The sequence below is a fragment of the Rhinolophus ferrumequinum genome, chromosome 13 (genome assembly GCF_004115265.2).
Source record: "Rhinolophus ferrumequinum isolate MPI-CBG mRhiFer1 chromosome 13, mRhiFer1_v1.p, whole genome shotgun sequence".
NCBI lineage: Eukaryota > Metazoa > Chordata > Mammalia > Chiroptera > Rhinolophidae > Rhinolophus > Rhinolophus ferrumequinum.
The window spans coordinates 3301151-3322551 of record NC_046296.1 but is presented as its reverse complement, the minus strand read 5'-3'; the positions used below and the strand labels follow the sequence as shown (position 1 = coordinate 3322551).

General features: G+C 43.8%; 1 protein-coding gene across 1 annotated transcript in view; it reads right to left on the bottom strand.

The window, feature by feature from the left end:
* Positions 1-6104, bottom strand: part of RFX8 (regulatory factor X8) — a 49789-nt gene extending 43685 nt beyond the window's left edge. Inside the window, exon 1 of the mRNA XM_033125374.1 lies at positions 6018-6104. Coding sequence (XP_032981265.1) covers positions 6018-6089 — 72 coding nt within the window. The 5' untranslated portion in view covers positions 6090-6104. The remainder of the gene's footprint in view (positions 1-6017) is intronic.
* Between the last annotated feature and the right edge of the window lie 15297 nt (positions 6105-21401).

The following is a 21401-nucleotide window of genomic DNA, read 5'->3' as shown; positions in this document are numbered from 1 at the left end:
CCTCCTCCTCCCAGAGGGGTCAAACCAACACCCAGGAAGGTGGAGGGAGAGGAGGAGGGACGCAAGAAGACGCTCCCACACCTAGTTCTCTGTGGGCAAGTGACCACACAAGCACACAAGAGGAGATGGGGAAAAGATGCCACTTTCAACCCAGTTCAGAATATAGGACTGGAAATTCCAAGCATCAGACTGACACTGTTCGGTAAATTAGACTGACAACAGGCTTTGTATCTCCCAAGGATTTCTTGAGAAGTCATGCTCCCCACTCAAATGCTCATTCAGGGGCTGAGGAAGAACCACTCAATGAGGAACTCCAAAGAGACCTGGAAAAAAGACGAAGTCACAGTGTGATTCCTCCCTGTGCCCTGCTGGTCACATGCGCATGTGTGTGTGCAAGAGTGTGCAAGTGACCATGCACGTGGCTATGTCTCTTAACAATGAGGCCATAGCCGGTATTTATTTCCTTCTTTTTATGCACTTTTCTCCAATTCCCACATTTTCTGTATAGGGAATGTATTATTTTATAATCAGAAAAACATCAGTATGTGTTATTTTAAAAAAAAAGGAAGTCAGTGTTACGGAAATTCCCTCATCCATGTTAGATTATCACTTGCACCAGAAATGAGCATCACCCATCATGTGCCCGGGCCTGCCAAAAGGAGCATGAAATACCCCAACATCTGCACAGGAACTGGTGTGGAATCTGGAATCGGCTCCTTTCCCAGGGGAGGAGGGAGGAAATGAGAATTGGGTATTTTGTTGTTTCTCTTGTAAACATGCTTTGGGGTCATATCCTTTTCCCCTTCCTCTCCCTTCTCCATTTAGTCACAAATTCGGCAGCCCAGGGCCTTCCCAATCCTAGCGCCACTGGACTCGCCTATTCTTCAGGCAAATTCCCAGCGAGAGCTGAAACAGTGTCTTGGGGAATGGATTCTAAGGGAAGTATTAAGATGAAAAATGCTAAAGAAATGCCCATTGTCACACACTGGAGTCCCTTTTTAACTTTCTTTGGAATACTCTGCAGTGAGGCTGCTCTGGAGGTGAAACAACTTCTAAGAAAATCTAAAAAAGATTTTGAAAAAGAGTCTTTGGTTTCTTAGAAAATGTAATAGGGATCATACACAGCCCATCATGTCTAGCTAGAGTCACCCCACTTCTACCTGATAAGGCCGCCAGGCAAGTAGCTGAGGAGAACCTGGGAGGGCATGGAGCAGACCAGTGGAGAGAAGCAGAGTTCCCATGTTTTGAGGATAATCCGGAGAGGAGAAGAGATGCCTGGTGATTTAGACTCTAGTTGTGGGCTGTCTGAGATGAGAATCACCAGCCACACGTGGCTAATGAGCACTTGAAGTGTCACTAGTTTGAACTGAGATGGGCTTACATGTAAAATACACACAGGGTTTTTGAGATTTAGCATGAAGAAAAGAATGAAAAAAAAAAACCAATGATTTTTTTTTTTAGTATTGATTCCATGGTGAAAAAATAGTATTTCTAATATTCTGGATTAAATTTAAAAATTATTGTCCACCTTTTAAAAAACTTAAAATAAGGATACCGAACTATTAATATTTAAAATTATGTCTATGGCTCCTATTAAATTTCTTTGATTCTTATTAAAAATATAACTAACATACAATATTATATTAGTTTCATAGTTATTCAACATTTACATACCTAAAGAAGTGATCAACATGATAAGTCCAGCAACCACCTAACACCGTACCACGCTATCACAATACTTGACTATATTTCCTATACTGTACATTACATCCCCATGACTTATTTGTTTTATACCTGGAAATTTGAGCCTCTTATTCCCCTTCACCTTTTTTTCCCACCTTTTTAAAATTTTCAATTACAGTTGACATTCAATATTATTTTATATTAATTTCATTGTTTACCATTATAAACAATGCTGCAATGAACATATGGATGCAGACATCCCCTCTAAATAGAGTTTTGTGTTTCTTTAAATAGATACTTAGAAGTAGGATTACTGAGTCCTTCTCTGTCTCTTGTTATAGCCTGTTTTAAAGTCTATTTTGTCTGGTATAAGTATTGCTACCCCAGCTTTTTTTTTTTCTAATTTTCATGAGATAACTTTTTCCATCCCTTTACTTTTCACATGTGTGTGTCTTTCAATCTGAAGTGAGTCTCATGTAGGCAGCATATTAAGGGTTTTGTTTTCCTTTTCCTTTTTTTTTTTTTTTTTAAGATTTTATTGGGGAAGGGGAACAGGACTTTATTGGGGAACAGTGTGTGCTTCCAGGACTTTTTACCAAGTCAATTTGTTGTCCTTTCAGTCTTAGTTGTGGAGGGCGCAGCTCAGCTCCAGGTCCAGTTGTCATTGCTACTTGTAAGGGGTGTAGCTCACCATCCCTTGTGGGACTTGAGGAATCGAACAGGCAACCTTGTGGTTGAGAGCCCACTGGCCCATGTGGGAATCGAACCGGCAGCCTTCGGAATTAGGAGCACGGAGCTCCAACCGTCTGAGCCACCGGGCCGGCCCAAGGGTTTTGTTTTCTTATCCATTCATCCCTTCTATGTCTTTTGATTGGAGCATTTATATCCATTTATATTGAAAGTAATTGTTGATAGATATGTAGCTATTGCCATTTTATTATTCATAATTTTTATTTTTTATTTTTCATCTTAAACCCCTCTAACATTTCTTGTAATACTGGTTTGGAGATGATGAACTCCTTTAGCTTTTTCTTGTCTGGGAAGCTTTTTATCTGCCCTTTGATTTTAAATGATAGCCTTGCTGGGGAGAGTACCCTTGTTTGTAGATCCTATCTTTTCATCACATTGAATATTTTGTGCCAATTCCTTCTGGCCTGCAAAGTTTCTGTTGAGAAATCAGCTGACAATCTTATGGGAGCTCCCTTACAAGTTACTAGTTGCCTTTCTTTTGCTGCTTTTAGGATTCTCTTTGTCTTTAACCTTTGGCATTCTAATTATAATGTGTCTTGGTGTGGGCCTGTTTGGGTTCATGTTGTTTGGGACTCTTTGCTCTTCCTGGACTTATACATCTATTTCCTTTGCCAAGTTAGTAAAGTTTCCAGACATTATTTCTTCAAATAGATTCTCAATCCTTTGCTATCTCTCTTCTCTTCTGGTATCTCTATGATGTGAACGTTGTTACACTTAATGTTGTAGCAGAGGTCTCTTAAACTATCCTCATTTGTTTAAATTCTTTTTTCTTTTTGCATTTCTCATTTGGTGTTTCTGCTACCTTATCTTCCAAATAGGTGACTTGACCCTCTGCTTCATCTAGTCAGCTGGTGATTCTTTCTATTGCTTTCTTCATTTCAGTTATTGTATTGTTCACTTCTGACTGGTTCTTTTTTTATGATTTCTATGTTCTTTTTTCTGCTTGCTATCTCTTTGTTGAAGTTCTCACTAGTTCCTTGAGCATCCTTAAAACCATTGTTTGAACTCTGTATCTTGTAGGTTGCTTGCCTCTATTTTGTTTTATTCTTTTTCTGGAGTTTTCTCCTGTTTCTTCATTTGGGATGTGTTTCTTCCTTTTCTCATTTTGGCTGCCTCTCTGTTTGGTTCTATGTATTAGGTAGATCTGCTCTGTCTCCGAATCTTGGCCAAATGGCCTTTTGCAGTAGGTGCCTGTGGGGCCCAATGGCACAATCTCCCTGGTCACCTGCACCGGGTGCTCCAGGAATGTTCCTTGTGTGTGCCCTCCTGTTATAGTTGAGCTTTGGTTTCTATTGGCACACCAGTGGGTGGGATTGACCCTATGGCTGACTGGCTGTGGGGTTTGGCCATGTCCACAGCTTACAAGCTGCTGTGCAGGGGAGGGTGGGGGTTTATGCCACTGAGTGGTATTCACCCCAGTGGGCCCTGGTGTCTATTGAGACTGCCCTTTGGGTGTGCCACTTCTGGGGCTAATTGTATGGTTCTCTGTTGTGGTCTGAAGCCAACCTCCAAGTATGTTGGTTCTGGGGCCTCTTGAGAGGGGCTCCAGTGCAGGCGCAGGTCACCCACTACCTGTGACCAGCCAGGGACTTTCTGGTGGGAGCTACAAAATGATCTGCAGTTATTCACTGACGCTGCTAACACTGGAGGCACATGGGAGAGGTCATGTTGTGAACCGAGGACGTATGCCACCAGTATAGGGCCTGGGGTAGCTCCACAAAATGCCAGGGCACCCTGAGGCTTGCTGCCACCTGCTGGCTCCCTTAAGGTTCAGCCACTGATAAAGCCTCATGTAGTACACAAGTTGGGTGAGGCAGAATCTCAGGGAGTCACTAGAGTGGGAAGAGTTGTTGTCACCAGGTTAATATAAATTCTGGTTTGGTGCCAGTGCTGAGCCTGGAGATACTCAGTAAAAGTCTCAGAGCACACCGAGGCCAGTCACCACCTGCCTGGAGCCTGTGGACTCTGATAGTTTTCCAAGAAAGAGTTCAGTGCACGTGGGGCTGGCTGCTCGTAGAGAAAGTGCCTCTGGTGTTGGGCAAGTTGGGTGGGGCAGGGTCTCAGGTAGTCAGCAGGGTGATGCTATTGAAGCTCACCAGACCAGTCAGATTTGATTTGACTGTAAGCATAGGGGAAGGCTTAACACAGGAAAGATGACCCCCACCTGCCAGCTGCATGGGAAAAGGACCCATCACAGGGAAAATGGCAACTATCCTCCAGTCCTCACTCTCTCTGATGCCACACACCTCAGTCTACCCCCCACCCCTCATATGCTTCTGACCCCCTGAGTCACCACCCTTTCGCTGGAGCCCAGGATAAGTTCCTGAGAGCGAGTGAGTCTGTATGCGGGCCCTTTAAGAGGATGTCTGGGTTTCCCACAGCCTTCCGTTCCACCCAAATGGTCAGAATTCCCACTGTTTTTCACAGCCAGATGTTGTGGGGGCTCCTCTTCCTGGCACCAGTACTCTGGGCTCGGGAGCCTGGTATGGGGCTATGGTCTCTTGGTTCTCTGGGGGGAACCTCTGAGGCAGAGATATCCCTGCTGGTTCTCAACAACACAGGGAGATTTGGGGCCTCTTTTGTGTCTTAACCCCTCCTACCAGTCTCAAAGTGGCTTCTTCTTTATACCCTTAGTTATAAAACTTCTGTTCAGCTAGACTTTAGATGGTTCTCTAGGTTGGTTGTTCTATAATTTAGTTGTAATTTTAATGTATTCATGGAAAGAAGCAGGCAGTGTTTATCTGCTCCACCATATTGGATCCCCCACTAAATTTCTATTGGATAGCATTGGACTAGATTCCATGAGGCTCAGTCAAACTTGCAATTAGATTAGATGAGATATTCCTTTTCTTTAGAATACTTATCTTCTTCTGCTCTATTTCCCCACTTAACATTTATCCCACCTAATATACTAAATATTTTATCTTACTTATCTGTCTCCCCTAACTATAATAGAATGAGTTCAATAAAGGTAAGAATTTTTCTCTGTCTTGTTCATGTTATATCCCCACCATCTAAAATAGTGCTTGGCACATAGAGGCTGCTCAATAAATATTTGTTGAATGTGGAGGGTCTCAGGTAGACTCTCCTTGTGTTAATGTTTGCTGTAGATTAGATTGTTTGTTCTAAACAAAGTTCCTGATAGAGCTTGTAACCTCCAGAAGAAATCTTTAAGAGCCAATGCATTCTCTAAGTACAACCAAATTGTGGAAAGCATTAGTTGTCTGACACCACAGAGTGTCTCCTAGAATTTGTATGGTGCTGAGTTTGGGCGTTTCTATACATGGAATAATGGTCCAGAAAAACCTGGGTGAGTATTTGGAGCTGTCATAGTTGCATTGTCTTAGGTGTCACCCCATTCCTTACCTTTCCTGTGTCCTCACTATAAAGTGTGGACAAAGGACAGAATGGTTTTTCCATGGAGATGAAGTAGTATGTTAAGCATCTGGTTGGCTTCCCAGAGCAAAGCCACTTATATCTACTGAGAACACATTAGATCCAAGCAAATTCTAACAATTCCTAATCAATTAACTTGGGTACTTTTTTCACTCAGTGAATACTATATTTTTATCCTGACAACCTACCTTCCCAAATGTAGCTGGATTGACATGGTTCTGGGCATTTTGCCCACAGGTCTCCACATAAATCTCATACATGAGGCAGTGAGGCACACTGTACCCTTCGCAAAAGTAGAAGTTATCCACCAACCTATGGGAGAGGAAGACGAGGAAGAGGAAATTGGCATTTGTTTTTCTAGAGCAGGACATTTTGATAAGGATCAGTGGTCAGACACAAGTGTGGGGAATATGTTCCATTTGTTGAATGCAAAGGCTCACCAATCAGCATCAATACTGTGCCCTTTTGTTCTCAGCCCAGAGTTAAGTATATTGGTCGTAGGCCTTTAGATTATCAACAAGATGAGTTTTCTTGTTTATATTTTTGGCATGTAGGCCTATTAAAAAGAAGCTCAAATTATTTGGCTCAGCAGACACTGTTTCATAGAACTTTATAAAGGCTACGGCCATGATCTCTATTACTATAAAGTGGAGAATTATTTACTCTCTAAGACAAAGCAACCCCTCACCCCTTGCAGCCTACCACCCCTGCAGGTGACTGCAGGAACCAGTGTGGCTTCCCACTTCTCACGTACCTATGACGCAGGGCATGAGGGCACAGATTTTCCTCCCTCCCTCTCTACCTTTGAAGCAGTTGTTTGCATGATTTTAAAACCCAGGTGATTTAGGGTGGGCCACTATATTTTGATTCTTTAAATTACAATGAGATGTAAAATGCAAAACACCAAGAGACAGGTGGTATACTTTCACTCTCCTTTGACTCCCACTGGGGACAAAGTTAAGTGGCATTCAGGTGTGATCTGAAGCACTCTAGGTCTCTGTTCAGGATGGGGCCTTCAACTGCCCAAATGCCCCTGAGCCCTGCCGGTGGCTCACAGCCCACAGCTGGCACCTAGGAACAGCCAGTGCCTGTTCCAGCAGTAGGTATGTGAGTGTGTGGGGGCAAGTAGTGAGGGTGAGTGGCGTCACAAAAAGTGGTCCACAGTAACATCAATCACAGCCTTCCCGTTCCTGGGGATAGACTGTCAGTTTTCTCCTCATTCTTTTCAAGAAATACATAAAGCCAGACAGCATAATTTTTAAATACAGAAGAATTTTTTAGCAGTTTACCAACAGCACATCTTTTCCTTTCTTATTGATGATATACAGCTTATGTTCTGCGATGAGACATGCTGAAGCCTAAACTTACTTTCCTTGAAAGCTAAAGACCACAGTCACAGTTGCTAACCCCATTGGCTTCCCAGAAGCAGGCAAAATCAATATATGGGGGTTGGGCAGTGCAATCTTTGGCCCCGTATTGGTTCCTTCGGTAATAAATTACCACAGGCCAGGTGGCTTAAAACAATAGAAATTATTCTCTCACAGTTGTGGAAGCTGAAAGTCCAAAATCAAGGGGTTGGTTCCTACCAGAGGCTCTGAGGGAGTATCAGTTCTATGCTTTTCTCCTGGCTTCTGGTGATTGCTGGAAATCCTTGGCATTCCTTGGCGTATAGATGCATCACTCCAATGTCTGCCTCCATCTTCACTTGGACTTCTCCTCTCTCAGTGTCTTCTTTCCTCTTCTTATAAGGACACCAGTCATTGGATTAGGCCCACCCGAATCCAGTGTGATTTCCTCTTAACTAATTATATTTGCGAAGATCCCATTTCCAAATAATGTCACGTTCTGAGGTTCCACATGGGCATGCATTTTGGGTGATACTATTCAACCCAGTACAGGCCCAAGGAAGAGATTTTCTGAGATTCCCCCATAACGTCACTGTGGGAACCTGACACCTCAGATATTTCACAATGGTTTAACTATATCTGCTAGAGCACCAATTATTGGATTTTTAAAAATACTTTTTTATTTTTCAATTACAGTTTACATACAATATTATATTAGTTTTAGGTGTACAACGTAGTGATTAGACATTTATATAACTCATGAAGTGATCACCCCAATAAACCTAGTACCCATCTGATACCATACATAGTTATTATAATACAGCACCAATTATTTGGCTTGAGGTTGAATACAAGGTGATATCTGTCGGTGGAGTAGGGGAGTGGCAAATTCATATATGTAGGTGATATTTATATTTCTGTAGTTAAGACACCACTTGTTGATATATTAAAAACCTATACCTGAAGTTATCACAGAAAATTGTTGGTTCACCTTGGGGAACTGTAGAAAAATGTGACAGGCATTCAATTCAAACTCACTTTTGGCCATCACTCAGAACATAGCAACTAATCTGGTCACGGAATATGGTCTCCTTAAAAAAAGAAATGTTAATTCATAGCAACTAATTTGGTCACGGAATAGGGTCTCCTTAAAAAAGAGCTGTACAAAACACCCACTCCTTAAAATGAACTTTAAACTGTTGCGAATTGTTCTTCCTTGTCACAGAACTTCATTTGCTCAGCCTCTGTGCACTGCTATCCCCCATTTCAAAATGGCCACACTGAGCCTACTCTCAATGAGAATAAGCATAAAGGTCTACGACAGAGTCTTTCCTCTGCCACACACCTCAGGACAGGGCTGCCTCCTGGTTTTGAGCCCTGTGCTGCTGCTTGCTGACTTTGCTGCTTGCGTCCTGGCTGCTGGGAGATTCATCCCATTTCTGTTGGTCCATTTCCCAGAGTTCCCAGCCACCTCTCAGAGACTGGCCTGTGGTAGGCAGGCAGCATGCATTAACTGAACCAATGGAAGTTTTGAAAGTGGGCTCTAATTTGTCCTGGACAAGCATCTCTGGTCAGGGCATGCCTTTACTTCAGCTCAAACAGTAGTTGCCTCACCATTTTATCTCCACATGCACAGGAAATTATGGTCATGACTATTACCCAGGGCTTTGAAGCTCACAGGCCCAGGTTTAAATTCTGACTATGAGGCAATGAATAGATGTGCCTAGCAGACAGACTGGCACATGGAAGCTCATGTCACATGGATCCAAGGACAGGCTGAATGGGGAATGTGCAGGCAGTAGGGCTGGCAGATCTGGTGAGATTGGGTTTTATGCTGTGCCACCAGATGTCATTGGGTGATACACCATGAGAAAGCCCGTCCAAGTTTGAAGTGGATCAGGTCACTAAATTCCTTGCTTCGCTGTATAATAACAGTATCATCCTGGTCTCACTAGCAGACAAAGTTGATGGCTAAGATCTTGAGAACATTCACGATGTTTTCCTAGTTCTGAGTGATGGCCAATCTGATAATGTCTAACTTCAGAGCCTGCGTACCTAGTCCTACAGTTCTCACATTTTCTGAGTACTCCTTTTTGTCATAAAGAAAAACGTAACACTGGGAATTATAGTATCCTTTGATTCAGCCTGATCAAAAGCTACTGTGAATTCTGTGCCTTTCAAAATAAATGTGCATTTTATTAATTTCAACGAGTCTGCAGAAATTTGAAAAAGTCATATTTCCATGCAGGAAATGGTTATTTAGTCTACAGCCAGGCTCATGCATAGAGATTAGAAGACTCTTTCGCCTGAGGTCTGAAGCCAGGGGTCCACCAGTCTGTTGGATCCACACCACGGTGACAGCAGGGGAAGTCAGATCACTGCTCTTCAGCCTTGTGTGCTCCCCAGAGGTCTGACCACTTCTCTCCTCATTTCTACAGTCCTTCCTGTCCGTGAAACAGAAAACTGCTATTACTTCTGTTCCCAAAGACTGTTTGCTCTTGGCGGGACCTTTCTTGCTCCTTAGGGAATGTGTCATACGCTAATGACAGTGGCATGGAAATGTCTAAGAAATGTTGGGGACCTAATAGTGACTGAGTAGAAAATGAAACAATCAAGTAATGCTGAAAATGGAGCATTTCTACCATGTAACAACAATGGGTCTCTCCCTGGTCTTCCACTAGGAAGCCTGAGCTCCCCGCTGGTACCCGCTGCCCCTCTTGTAGGAAGCTGGTCTTCTTGGGTATCTTCTAACATCCTCCAGGATGCCAAGGCTCTGGATTACAAACTGAGGCGCTCTGTTGTGGTTTTTAAAAAATTACTTATTTTTTAATTGTGAAAAAATATATATAGCAAAAAATTTACCATTTTAAAAAGTACAATTCAGTGGCATTAAGTACCTTCACATTGTTGTGGAACCATCTCTGCCATCTACCCAAACCACTCTTTCCATCTTGCAGAATTGAAACTGTCCCCACGAAACACAAACTTTCCATTCCCTCTTTCCTCCGGTCCGTGGCAACCACCACTCTACTTTCAGCCTCTATCAATTTGACTACCCTAGGTTCCTCATGTAAGTGGAAACGTACAGTATTTGTCCTTTTGTGACTGGCTTAGTTCACTTAACATAATGTCCTCAAGGTTCACCCATGTTGTAGTGTATGTCAGAATTTCTTTCCTTTTGAAGGCTGAATAATAGCCCACACAATGTATGTATAGATCACATTGTGTTTGTCCATGCATCTGTGGATGGACATTTGGGTTGCTTCTACCTTTTGGCTATTGTGTATAATGCTGCTGTGAACATGGGTGTACAAATATCTGTTCAATTCTTTGGGGTACATACCCAGAAGTAGAATTGCTGGGTCAGATGGTAGTTTTACTTTCATTTTTTTGAGGAATCTCCATACTGTTTTCCACAGCAATTGTACCGTTTTACAATCCCACCGACAATAGTACACGAGGGCTCTGGTATCTCCATGTCCTCACCAACACTTGTTATTTTCTACTTTTGTTTCTTTGATAATAGCCATCCCAATGGGTGTAAAGCGGTTGGGGCTGTGTTGTTACTGTCCGTGTTAAAACCACCAGTATCAGTGATGGGTTAAACATTCCACCTCCTAGACTGGATGCCTAGAGGCCAGTCCTCCCTAGAACACTCTGCCCCTTCCACCCCCATTGTCCCACCCTCTCCCTCCCCTTGAAGAGCGAGACTCCTGTGGGTCAGAGGCCCCTACAGGTAGGAATTCATGGCATAGGACTTAGTGCTGGCTGCTAAAATGGTCTATACCACCCCAAGTGATTTAGGGTGCCTCCGCTGTGTGCAGCCTGCTTTTCTCAGTTCACAAATGACATTAGGAGGATGTCCAGGTATTTAAAAAAAAATCTCTCATCATTCTTTCAGGGCTCTGGAGCATAATTTCAAACTCTAGAACCTCCAATTTATTAAATGATTGAGAAATGCTTCCTCAGAGTCCTTTCTTCCAAGGAGCTGAGAGCAGAGGGGTCTGAGTGAGTGTAAAAGAAATAGAGCATCGCTGTGTAATACTCTGAAAAACATCGTGTTTTAATATTTATTCTTTTGTTTTTTTCCTCTTATGTAAGATAAAATATATCAAACATTCTATTTTGGAGGAAAGGGGTAACCATTTAGGCCTTTTTGGGCCTAATCACAAACACACCCTTCATTTTTCTATTTCACTCACATAACTTTTAGAACGTTTTTCCTGAGATATTCCTTAAAACTTTTTTTAAAAAAGCAATCAGATCTCTACTAGTTATTCACCTTATAAAACTGAGGTTTTAGAACTGGTTTCAATTATATTTCTATTTATGAAGAGCTACAAACCCATGCGTTTCATTGGTCCCAAGGGCTAAGAGTATTTTTCTTTCCAGTTTTTTTCTGCCACTATTAAACAGCCAGAAGTGAATTTCACAAACAATGTGGAATGCATTGTTATAGCTAAAAATTGCTTTGCTTTAAGTTAGAAAACATCCCATTCTGGATCTCAGACTAAGAAAACATTTCCTCTCCTGGGCAACGCCCCCGTGTTTTCCGAGGTATATGTAAGCGCCAGTCCGACCAACAAGCCCCCCCAGTGTGGGGCAGGCTGGATTGCTTCCCGCGGGAAGAGTCGCCAACAAGGAAGCCCCGAGATGGAAGAGCCACGCTACCCATCGCTGCTGACTCCCGACATGCAGGCCTTTGCTGCATGTACATGTTGGGTGTCCAGCCCGGTCCGCGGCTCAAGTCAACCGGCATTAAAAGGCGCGGGTCCTGGGTGTGAACAGCTGTCCTTTTAGACGTCTTATCAGCGCTCGGAGCGTGAGCTGTCGCTCCTCGCATTTGGCATTGGCCGGAGGACCTGGGGGCAGCAGCGGATGGAGTAACGCTTCCCGCTTTTTGCCCCACCTCTTCCATTCCTGGGGCCCGGAGCGCCCCGCCCCGCCCCGCCCCGACCTCGAAACCCGGCGGGTAGGAAGGCACCGGCCGCTCACCACTGGATGATGCCACTGTGCAGGCCCAGGCAGCCCGCGTCGCCCGACGGGGCGGCCCGCACGCCCTCAGCCATGGCTCAGCCAGGCCCGCAGCTCTGAGGCCGGGCGCTGGTGTGGGCGCTGCACCCGTCAGGCCGCCGCCGCTCCTCGGTGTTTACTTTAGAGCAGGGGCGCGGGGCCACCCGGGGCGCGAGGCGCGTGGGGGCTGCGAGGGCGCGAGGGGCGCGGAGCTGAGCCAGCCCGGCTGGAGCCCCCTTCCCCTGCGAGCGCGGCGGAGGATGCTGAGGCCACGCGCTGCGCCCTGGTGTAAGGATTAGGTGGGGGCGGAGAGGGATTTCACGTCCCCCAGCTCAAAAAATCCAAAGACGGAAATACGCGTGGCGCTCCTATCACCTTTCTACCAATCAATCAAACAAGCAACAAACAAAAACCAATGTACGTACTATTTCACATCAGGTCACTACCGTGTTTGCTTAGCAGTGGTCCTCAACCTTGGCTATACTTTGGAATTATTTGGGCAGGTTTCAAAACTATTGGCGTTCCAGGGCCACCCCAAAGGTTCCGTTGTAATGAGTGGGGGGCTGGGCAAACCGGCTTTTACAAGCTCCCCAGGAGTTTAGTGACGCTAATGTGCACCCCGGGCTGAGAACCACTGGTCCTGGGAACTTTGAGGGAGGTGCGGAAATGAGGACTTTTAAGAGGCCGGATGACTCCGGTGGCAGCTGGCGTTGAGGAGGGCAGTCCTAGGGTAATACCCCACTCTGCAGACAAGCCCTGGCGGTCTTTACCCTCAAGAGCTATTTAAGTTAATGTCCTTGCTGTGTGACCCTGAGCTGCTCACTCTCTCCCAACCTCACTTCTCTGTGGTTATTGTGAGATTTACGTGAGTTAGGGCGAGTTGGTGCCGTGAGTAAGAGCTCAGTCAGCCACCCGTTATTGTGATTGATGACTGCTTAAAAGTCCCTCATAAGGATTTCTTCATCTAGATTAAAAACACATTTGACAATTGAACAATAAAACAGCCCAATTAAAAAATGTGCAAAGACTTGAATATCTTCTCCAAAAGGACACATGCAAATGGCCAATAAGCACATGAAAAGATGCTCCACATCGTTAGTCATTAGGGAAATGCAAATCAAAACCACAATTCATGCCACTCCACACTCATTTGGGATTGCTATTATTTGTAAAAAGAAAGACAAACAAGAAAATAAGTGTTGGCAAGAATGTGGAGAATTCAAACCTTGTTCATTGTTCATGGGAATGTGAAAAGGTGCAGCTGGTATAGAAAACAGGCGGTTTCTCAAAAAATTAAACATAGAATTACCATATGATCCATTAACCTCACTTCTGGGTATGTACGCCAAAGAACTGAAAGCAGGGATGTTTGTAATTTGTACCCCCAGGTACACAGAAGCATTACTTACAATAGTTAAAAGGCAGAAGCAACTCAGTGTCCATCATCGGATGAACTGGGAAACAAAACGTGGTCTATCTACACAATGGAATATTCTTCCTCCTTAAAAAGGAAAATCTGACACACACTACAATATGGATGAACCCTGAAAACATTATGCTAAATGAAATACGCCAGATACAGTAAGATGATTCCACTTATATGAGGTACCTAGAATAGTCAAACTCAGAGAGAGGAAGAATGGTGGTTTCCAGGGGCTGGGCGGAGGAGACATGGGCACAGAATTTAATGGATACAGAGTTTTAGTTTGGGATGACGAAAAAGTTCTGGAGATTTACGGTGGCGATGGTTGCATTACAAAGTATATGTACTTGATGCCACTGAATTGTACACTTAAAAAATGGTTAAAATGGTGAACTTTGTGTTATGTATATTTTAGCACAATAAAACGACAACAACAACAACAAAAAACAACAAAACAAGGCAGAGATTCATTTAGCAAACAGTGCTGACTGCCTCCCATGTGACAGCATGGGAATGCAGTTGTTGGGACATACCAGCAGAGGTCTCCAGGGCCAGCATGGGGACACCGGCATCAGGGCATCAGGCACAAGGCTCAAGAGCAGTACAGACCAGAGATCACAGGATATTCAGTGAAGAGCCTGAGCCTTGAAATTTGACCAGATCACTGGAGCCAACACTGGATGGTATCTAGCTCTCCTTTGGGGAGCTGTGCCAGAGATCAGCCTGGTCCTGAAGCTTGAGGAGGATTTGGTGGGGAATGTGGGAGAGGGGTGGGGTGAGTGGGGGGATGGGCAGGACTTATAATCAACAAGTGCTGGGGGCAAACATCCTGGGCATCCTGCGGTGGGGCAGGTCCTTCTCCGTAACCTTCCATCCCTCATGCTGGTCCTGCAGCAGCTCCCTGCCACCCAAGAAACTTCCCAAGATGCCCAACCACATCCACAGAGCCTGGAAATAAGCAAGAGAAGAGCCTATTGTTATTTAGGGACTCCTCAATGTCTTATTATGTCATTGCTGACTATGTAATATTTGCAAATTTGCTGAGCCCCAGTCAGTACTGGGCACTGGGACAGACCTTGGAAATATAGTGGGACACCATAACCCTCTGGTTAACCAGTCGTCTCTTTGCTGTTGACTGCATCAACGTATAAGATGCTATGAAATGCAAATATTAATATAACCTCCCCTTGCTCCAGAGCTGTTGAAGCCAGTTAGTTAGAGGACTATAGAAATGAAGCTATGGGGTTAATTTCACACCCTCCACCCAAAGGACCAGTTAATTTCATCTACGACAGGTGACAGCTGGTGTCCCCAGTTTGACCAGCCCTCTCATTGATGCAGACTATGAGTAGGTACGTGCTAATGCAGTAACACTCTCAGATTTATTTGCAGCTTAAGCCTTCCTAATCTGCTAAAGGTGCACAGGACGTGCCCCTCTGCACATGACTCTTTTCACAGCAGCATAATTAAGGTTTTCATTTGGGTTGAACATATAGCCACATAGACTGCTAAGTAGAATTAGATATAAGATCCATTTTCTGTTCAAAGGATGTTTAATTGCAACTGACATCAAAAACATTATTTTGCGTATCGTCTCTCTTGCACCTGAAAAGTCCAGTTTCCTTCTAACTCATGTCCAGCATCTTCCCTTAACATCCTATACCATTAGAAAGGAAAAGAAATCTTAAAGTATATGTCAAATAGAATTTCAATTCTTTGTGTCACATTTGATGCACACAAAGCTTTTCCTCCCTCTGCCAGGCAATACATCTCTTTTAGCTGAACAGTGACTTCTCTTGCCTACTTCAGCCTAATTGGCTTCGAGATTATCCAATTAGTCTCATTTCACCGTCCAAAAGGGCACCAGCTGCGCCTTACCCTTGCACAAAACCATCTCTGATTGGGGGTGCTTAATTTCATTCAATAATTACACTTATTCACTTTCTGTAGATGTACCAGGTGTCTTCAGGCAATAGATGTATTTTTAAATAAAGCTAACGAGTATAATGCATTTGGTCAAGAATGTACAATGCCATTGGCATCTGCTTGGACAGAGCATTACAGAGGACAGATGCCCCATTTTGGCCTGGACGAGACTCTCGAAGATGATCGGGCTCTAAACCAATAGCCACGGAGACTTTCAAACTATACTGGAGCCAAACAATCCCACTTGAGAGATTTCAAATGGCTATCATGTGTTACATTTTCTTTGTCTAAATTCACTTTCTGAGTGTCTGGCTCATGTTCTAGTTGAAATTGATAGGAACACCATAATCGCAGGCATGTGTGTAATGGGAAAACGCGACTCCACACAAAACACACCTCCATTTCTTGAACTGAAATCCATGATTTGGAGCATCTGAAGACGTACCATTTCTGTTGAGGTTGTTTTCCACCAATCCACAGTTTTCCTTTTTCACATGAAAGGCTGGCCACATGTGGCGTAACAAATAATATGATCAGCAGAGGAACTCTGAGAATGTGGGGAATGAAAAGGAACAGCCTTCATCTCAGAATGCTTGTAAATTGTCATTTGTAGAATTGCACATTTGAACTCCTGTTCCATTAACGGTAGGATTTTTCTGGAAGTTTGATAGAAAACCAACCAAAACCAAAATGAAATGTGGTTTCTTTTCTGCAAAGGAATAGTGGGAATTAAATAACATGTTATTAGCGCCGTTACATAATCTCAAAAGGCATTTGTCCAAATCATGATAGTGTGCAAAATCATAAATCATACCCTAATTCATTTAATCATTTTCCAAGATAATGGAGAAAAGCACACTAAAGCAATTATGTTGGGTTTGTGTAAATGCTATTTTAAAGGTTTTTAGGAGGGCAGAGGCATCATATTTTGAAAGCAGTTTTGAAATGGTAGCATTAGCTGACTTCTCACTGTGACAAAAAAGTCATACCATCGTTCATATTATTATTTGGTAAAAAATACTCCAACAGCTGCTTGCTTCCTGCTGTTCTGCATAGAATTATCTCATCACATCATCCCCACCCTGAAATGAATTTCACTAAAGCATCCCCAAACCAAATACATGTTTGACACATTTTTCTGAAAGCAGCTAAAGGATAGCAGGCCGCCTTTCAGTTGGTTGTGTGACCCCCTTCTGCTAATTCGCAATTGGAATTCCCCAGCAGAGAGAGGCAAGAATGCCTTACAAAGAGCATCTGCCTGCATGCTTTGTTGCAGAACAAATGTAGACACATCATGATGGATACCTGATGATTGTTAAAGTAAAGCATGTGTAATGCAAAGAACCATGTCTTCACCTGAGTTATAAACCACTGTATTAAGCCCCCAAAGAGCCAGTCCAACATGCAGACATTGTCAAGACTGTCTTTGTCAAATATAATCTTCACCTGCCATCGCTATGCGGAGCTTAGACACTTGTCCAGTGCCTCTCATCTACATCTACTTGCAACTGAATGGTCCAGGTCATACCTCTACCACCTGCCTCGGATAATCTCGTGGCCACAGCACTCAGCTTGGCGACACTTCTTAGAAGTTTGCACAGGGAGTGGGAGAGCTGAGAGAGGCTCAGGTGAGAGGCAACGGAACCTCGGGTGGGCATGGCTGGAGAGGGCACATAACCTGATAACCTTCTAGTGCCTAAGAGGCTAGGCTGTCCCTTCTGAAGTTGAGTTTGGCAAACTGTGTTCTCCAGCAAACTGTGTTCTCCAGCAAACTGCCTTCTCATTTGAGCTAGTTTGAGCCCATTTCCTTTTCTTATAATGAATTTATGTGCTTCTCTTAGTTGTCATTTACCTTCTTAGTGAGGATTCTGGGAGAAGCAGGATGTTCTCACACCAACCTAGAGGTGACTGTTTCGAAATATACTTGGTGATTCATGGCTAAGCAGAGAGAAACATTCATTCAACACATATTTACGAAATGCCTGTGTGAGCCACATGCATGCTAGGGGTTGGGCAGATGCCAACAAGGACACATTGTAATGGGACCTGCCCTTTGGAACCCACGGCAATCACTGTCCTAGACAAAGACACAGGAATGAAAATAGGGCAACCCCCAAAGATTCTGTAGAACAGAACATGTTAGATAGTGGTTGCAGGTGTAGCTAGGGACCTTGTGAGAAAGGTCATGTAGTTCGGAGCCACAGGGTGGGCTTCTCGGCAGGAAACATAGTGGGGACATAGCCAGACCCCACGGGCCCACAGGGTCTTCAGGAGTAAGAGGGGGCAAGTCCTCCAGGGAGGGGGCATTGAGCCATGCTGTCACCAGAGTGAGCAGTGCCCCGAGGACAAGGGCACAGCTTCTGAGTGCTGAGGCCCAGGCCTGAAAAGGGACATAGGCAGGTGGGGTTTTCTGCAACAGTGTTAGCTTGTCTGCTGTCCTCGTGCAACTGTTTCTAGCTCTCTCCATTCTGTAGCGTGCCCTGGATTACCCCATGAGTTATGTGGTCCTCCCACACAGTAAGCCTGGGGCCATCTTGGGGAAAGATGGGAGGGCAATGAAACTGAGAGAGAAATCATTTACCTAAGGAGACTGAGCATGATAGCAGAAGACTGATTGAATCCTTAACGTTGGGCTAACTCTAGCACATCCGATGAAAACGTAGTTTCCCAACCCCCCACTCCGTACCCAGCACATACAGAAGGAGAGCAGTACTTCTCAAGATCTTATACACCAGTTTGAGAGTCCAATAGAGTGGAATGGGATTGTTTGCCTCATCTTACAGGGAGAAAAAGAAAACTTGAAGCGACCTAGTCCAAAGTCATACAGCCGATAAGTGGCAGAGCACATAGGACCCCAGATTTAATCACTCTACAGGGGGAGGTTTCCTTTATTGTAAAAGAGGGCTTTTACTAAAGTAGCCACTGGGGAGTGTAGCTGTGAGGCAAAAAGAAAGGAAGTCGATAAAGCTCTTAGCACAGTGCCTGATGCATAGTACGTGCTCAATAAATTTTTGTTGCCTATTTTACAATTTTCCTTGCAAAGAAATAGTTAAAATGGTTTCAGTTATTTTGAAATTTTTGGCATAGTAATAGTATTATGGTTGTGTTTTTAAAGATAATCCTTATCCATTTTAAAGATACACACTCAAATATTTGCAGGTGAAATGAGATGCTGTGTGAGATTTTCTTCAAAATAATCCAGTCAATAGGGGTAGGGAGCAAGAGAGGGGAGGATAGAGAAAACATGATTAGCAGGTACTGAGGACTCCTGAAGCTGGGTGATGAGTAGGAGGGAGTTTGTTATACTCTGGGCTCCACTTTTGTATATGTTTGAAATTGTCCATAATGAAAAGTTGATATACTTGTATGTATATGTATTTTTTGAAGCTGTATTCTGGGGGTGATGCATAAAAGACGTACACACATAGACATACACAGACGTATACACTAGTATCAGATCTGCCTAAAAACCCTCTTCAACATGCAGGATACCCAAACCTAGCATGTTATTGACAGCATGATTAGCACTAGCTCTAGTGTTTTATCAATCTGGCATTATTGGGACTCTGCTTTAGCATTCTGTAGAACACTCTTGCAGCTAAGTCTTCTGCAGAACAAAACAAAATAAAATAAAACAAACTAACAAACAAAACCCAATTTCTCTTTTGGAAATTCCCCAATACTGTCTCTCTCTCGGTGATTCACAGGTATATTATTATGTTAAAGGATCGGAGAGGTCCTGCAGCAAATGAGCCTGTGTAACTTCATTTAACTTAGTGTTTTTGAGTTTGATTGTCTACAGAGTCCCACCCCTTCCCATTTGTTTGCTTCTTTGTCTGTTTTTGCATAACATCGATTACCACTGATAGACATCGTGAAGGATCCTGGGTTCCGTGGAACTCAGTTTGGGAAACACAGGCATGAGCTTCATCATAGACCAAGTCAGGTCTCGCAGGCTGTCCTGGGAACGTCGGCTGCTGTTAGACAAAATGCTTTCTAGAGGTTGGACACAAAGGAAGCTTAGTGTTCTTGTCTCATGCCTCTTTTGTCTACTTTTCTTCTCCCTTCTCTCCCTCCCCATGACCCCAACCCCCACCGCCACATACGGGGAGAAGAGGCAGGCGTGGCCTCGTGAGCCCCTCTCCCACAGGACAGCATGTTTGACTGCGGGAACAGGAAGCTGCACAAACATTCCTGGCTCCTTGGGAATTGGGGTGAAGGCTGGACTCCCACTCTTCCCTACCTACAAGTGCTCACAGTTGGGTCTTCTTCTGCCAAGCAGGGTGTAAGTCAGCACTTGGCTCCATCCAGGTAACATGTGGAATTAAAAATACACATGTGGTCATGTTTTATACATTCAGCATTCTGATATGATGTAAATCAGTGTTCTCTGGTGTTGCTCTCAGTGAGCCCCTGAACTCGTGTTTTCACTGTGCATTGAAAAGCACTATGACACCTGAATTGACTGATCAATTTAGATTTCCTTGCTCTGGCAGTTTTACTAAAAAACAAAAAAGACACTGTGATCATAACTGCTCTAGAAATACGCTGAGAGTCATAGACTGTTGATTCACAGACTCACTTTTTTATTTATCCGCCCACCACACAATTAGCCACTTCCCTTTCCGGACCCTTCTGCAGCCCAGCCAAAGTCCTGCTCACACCTTCCTCATCCTTCAGGCAGGCTTTCCTCTGTCAGCGGCCCCCAGGGCCTCTGGGATTCAGACATCTTCCGCCCCCTCCCTCCCATTCTCCTCTGCTTGATCTTTATTCTTCTTTCTTTTCCGTCTCTCATCGTGCAGAGGGCTCCGAGGAGTTATAAACCTTGTGAGGACAAAGATGGTGATAGTAACAACACTAAATGCTAAACACAGTACTCCTTAACACAGTTGTTAGCCATTGCAGCACGTTTGCTCATAAAACTCATACAACACATTGGTGTCCATCCATCTACGCAATAGATATTTTTACTGTTTTGTAGGGAAAGACACTGCGTCTTTAGAGAAGCTAAGCAGTTTCCTCAAGATCATACAGTTGCAATTTTGTTGCAGCTAAATCAGTGACCTGCCTACATTTTTCCTTTATTTACATGTCCGTCATTCTCTGGATCCTCAGTTTACCAAAAATAACTACAGTGCCGTGACCACGCACCCCAAGATTTCTTCTCCTCTCCATTGGTGTAGGCCTACAGTTTCAAATATCTGTATAGAAATCATTCAGATTTGAGCAACTGCTTCTCTAGCCTCATCTCACTCAGCGCTCTGAAGCGCAGAACTTGCATTCCCTGAGGAGCTGCACATTTGCATGCCTTTGCACAAGCTGGAATCTCTACACTTATCTTCTCCTGGCTAACTGCTGTCCAGCCTACTTAAGCTTAATCTCCCCTTGTCCTGGAAGACTTTCCAGACCCCTTCTTCTTCAACCAGTGTAAGTGGGGGTCCCCAGTGTCCTCCCACACCCTATTGAGCTCAATTCCATCCTAGTATTGCTCACAGTCTGTGTGCTTGGCTGTCCTCCCTTTATAAAGTGAGCTCCTGAAGGTAGGCACTGACTAACATAGTGATGGACAGATACTGGTACCTTGTTTCCCCAAAATAAGATCTAGCTGGACAATCAGCTCTAATGCATCTTTTGGAGCAAAAATTAATATAAGACCCAGTCTTATTTTACTATAATATAAGACCAGGTCTTTATACTATACTGTACTATACTATACTATAATACCGGGTCTCATTTTAATATAAGACCGGGTCTTATATAACATAATATAGTATAATATAATGTAATATAATATAATATAACATAACATAACATAATATAATATAATATAATACCGGGTCTTATATTAATTTTTGCTCCAAAAG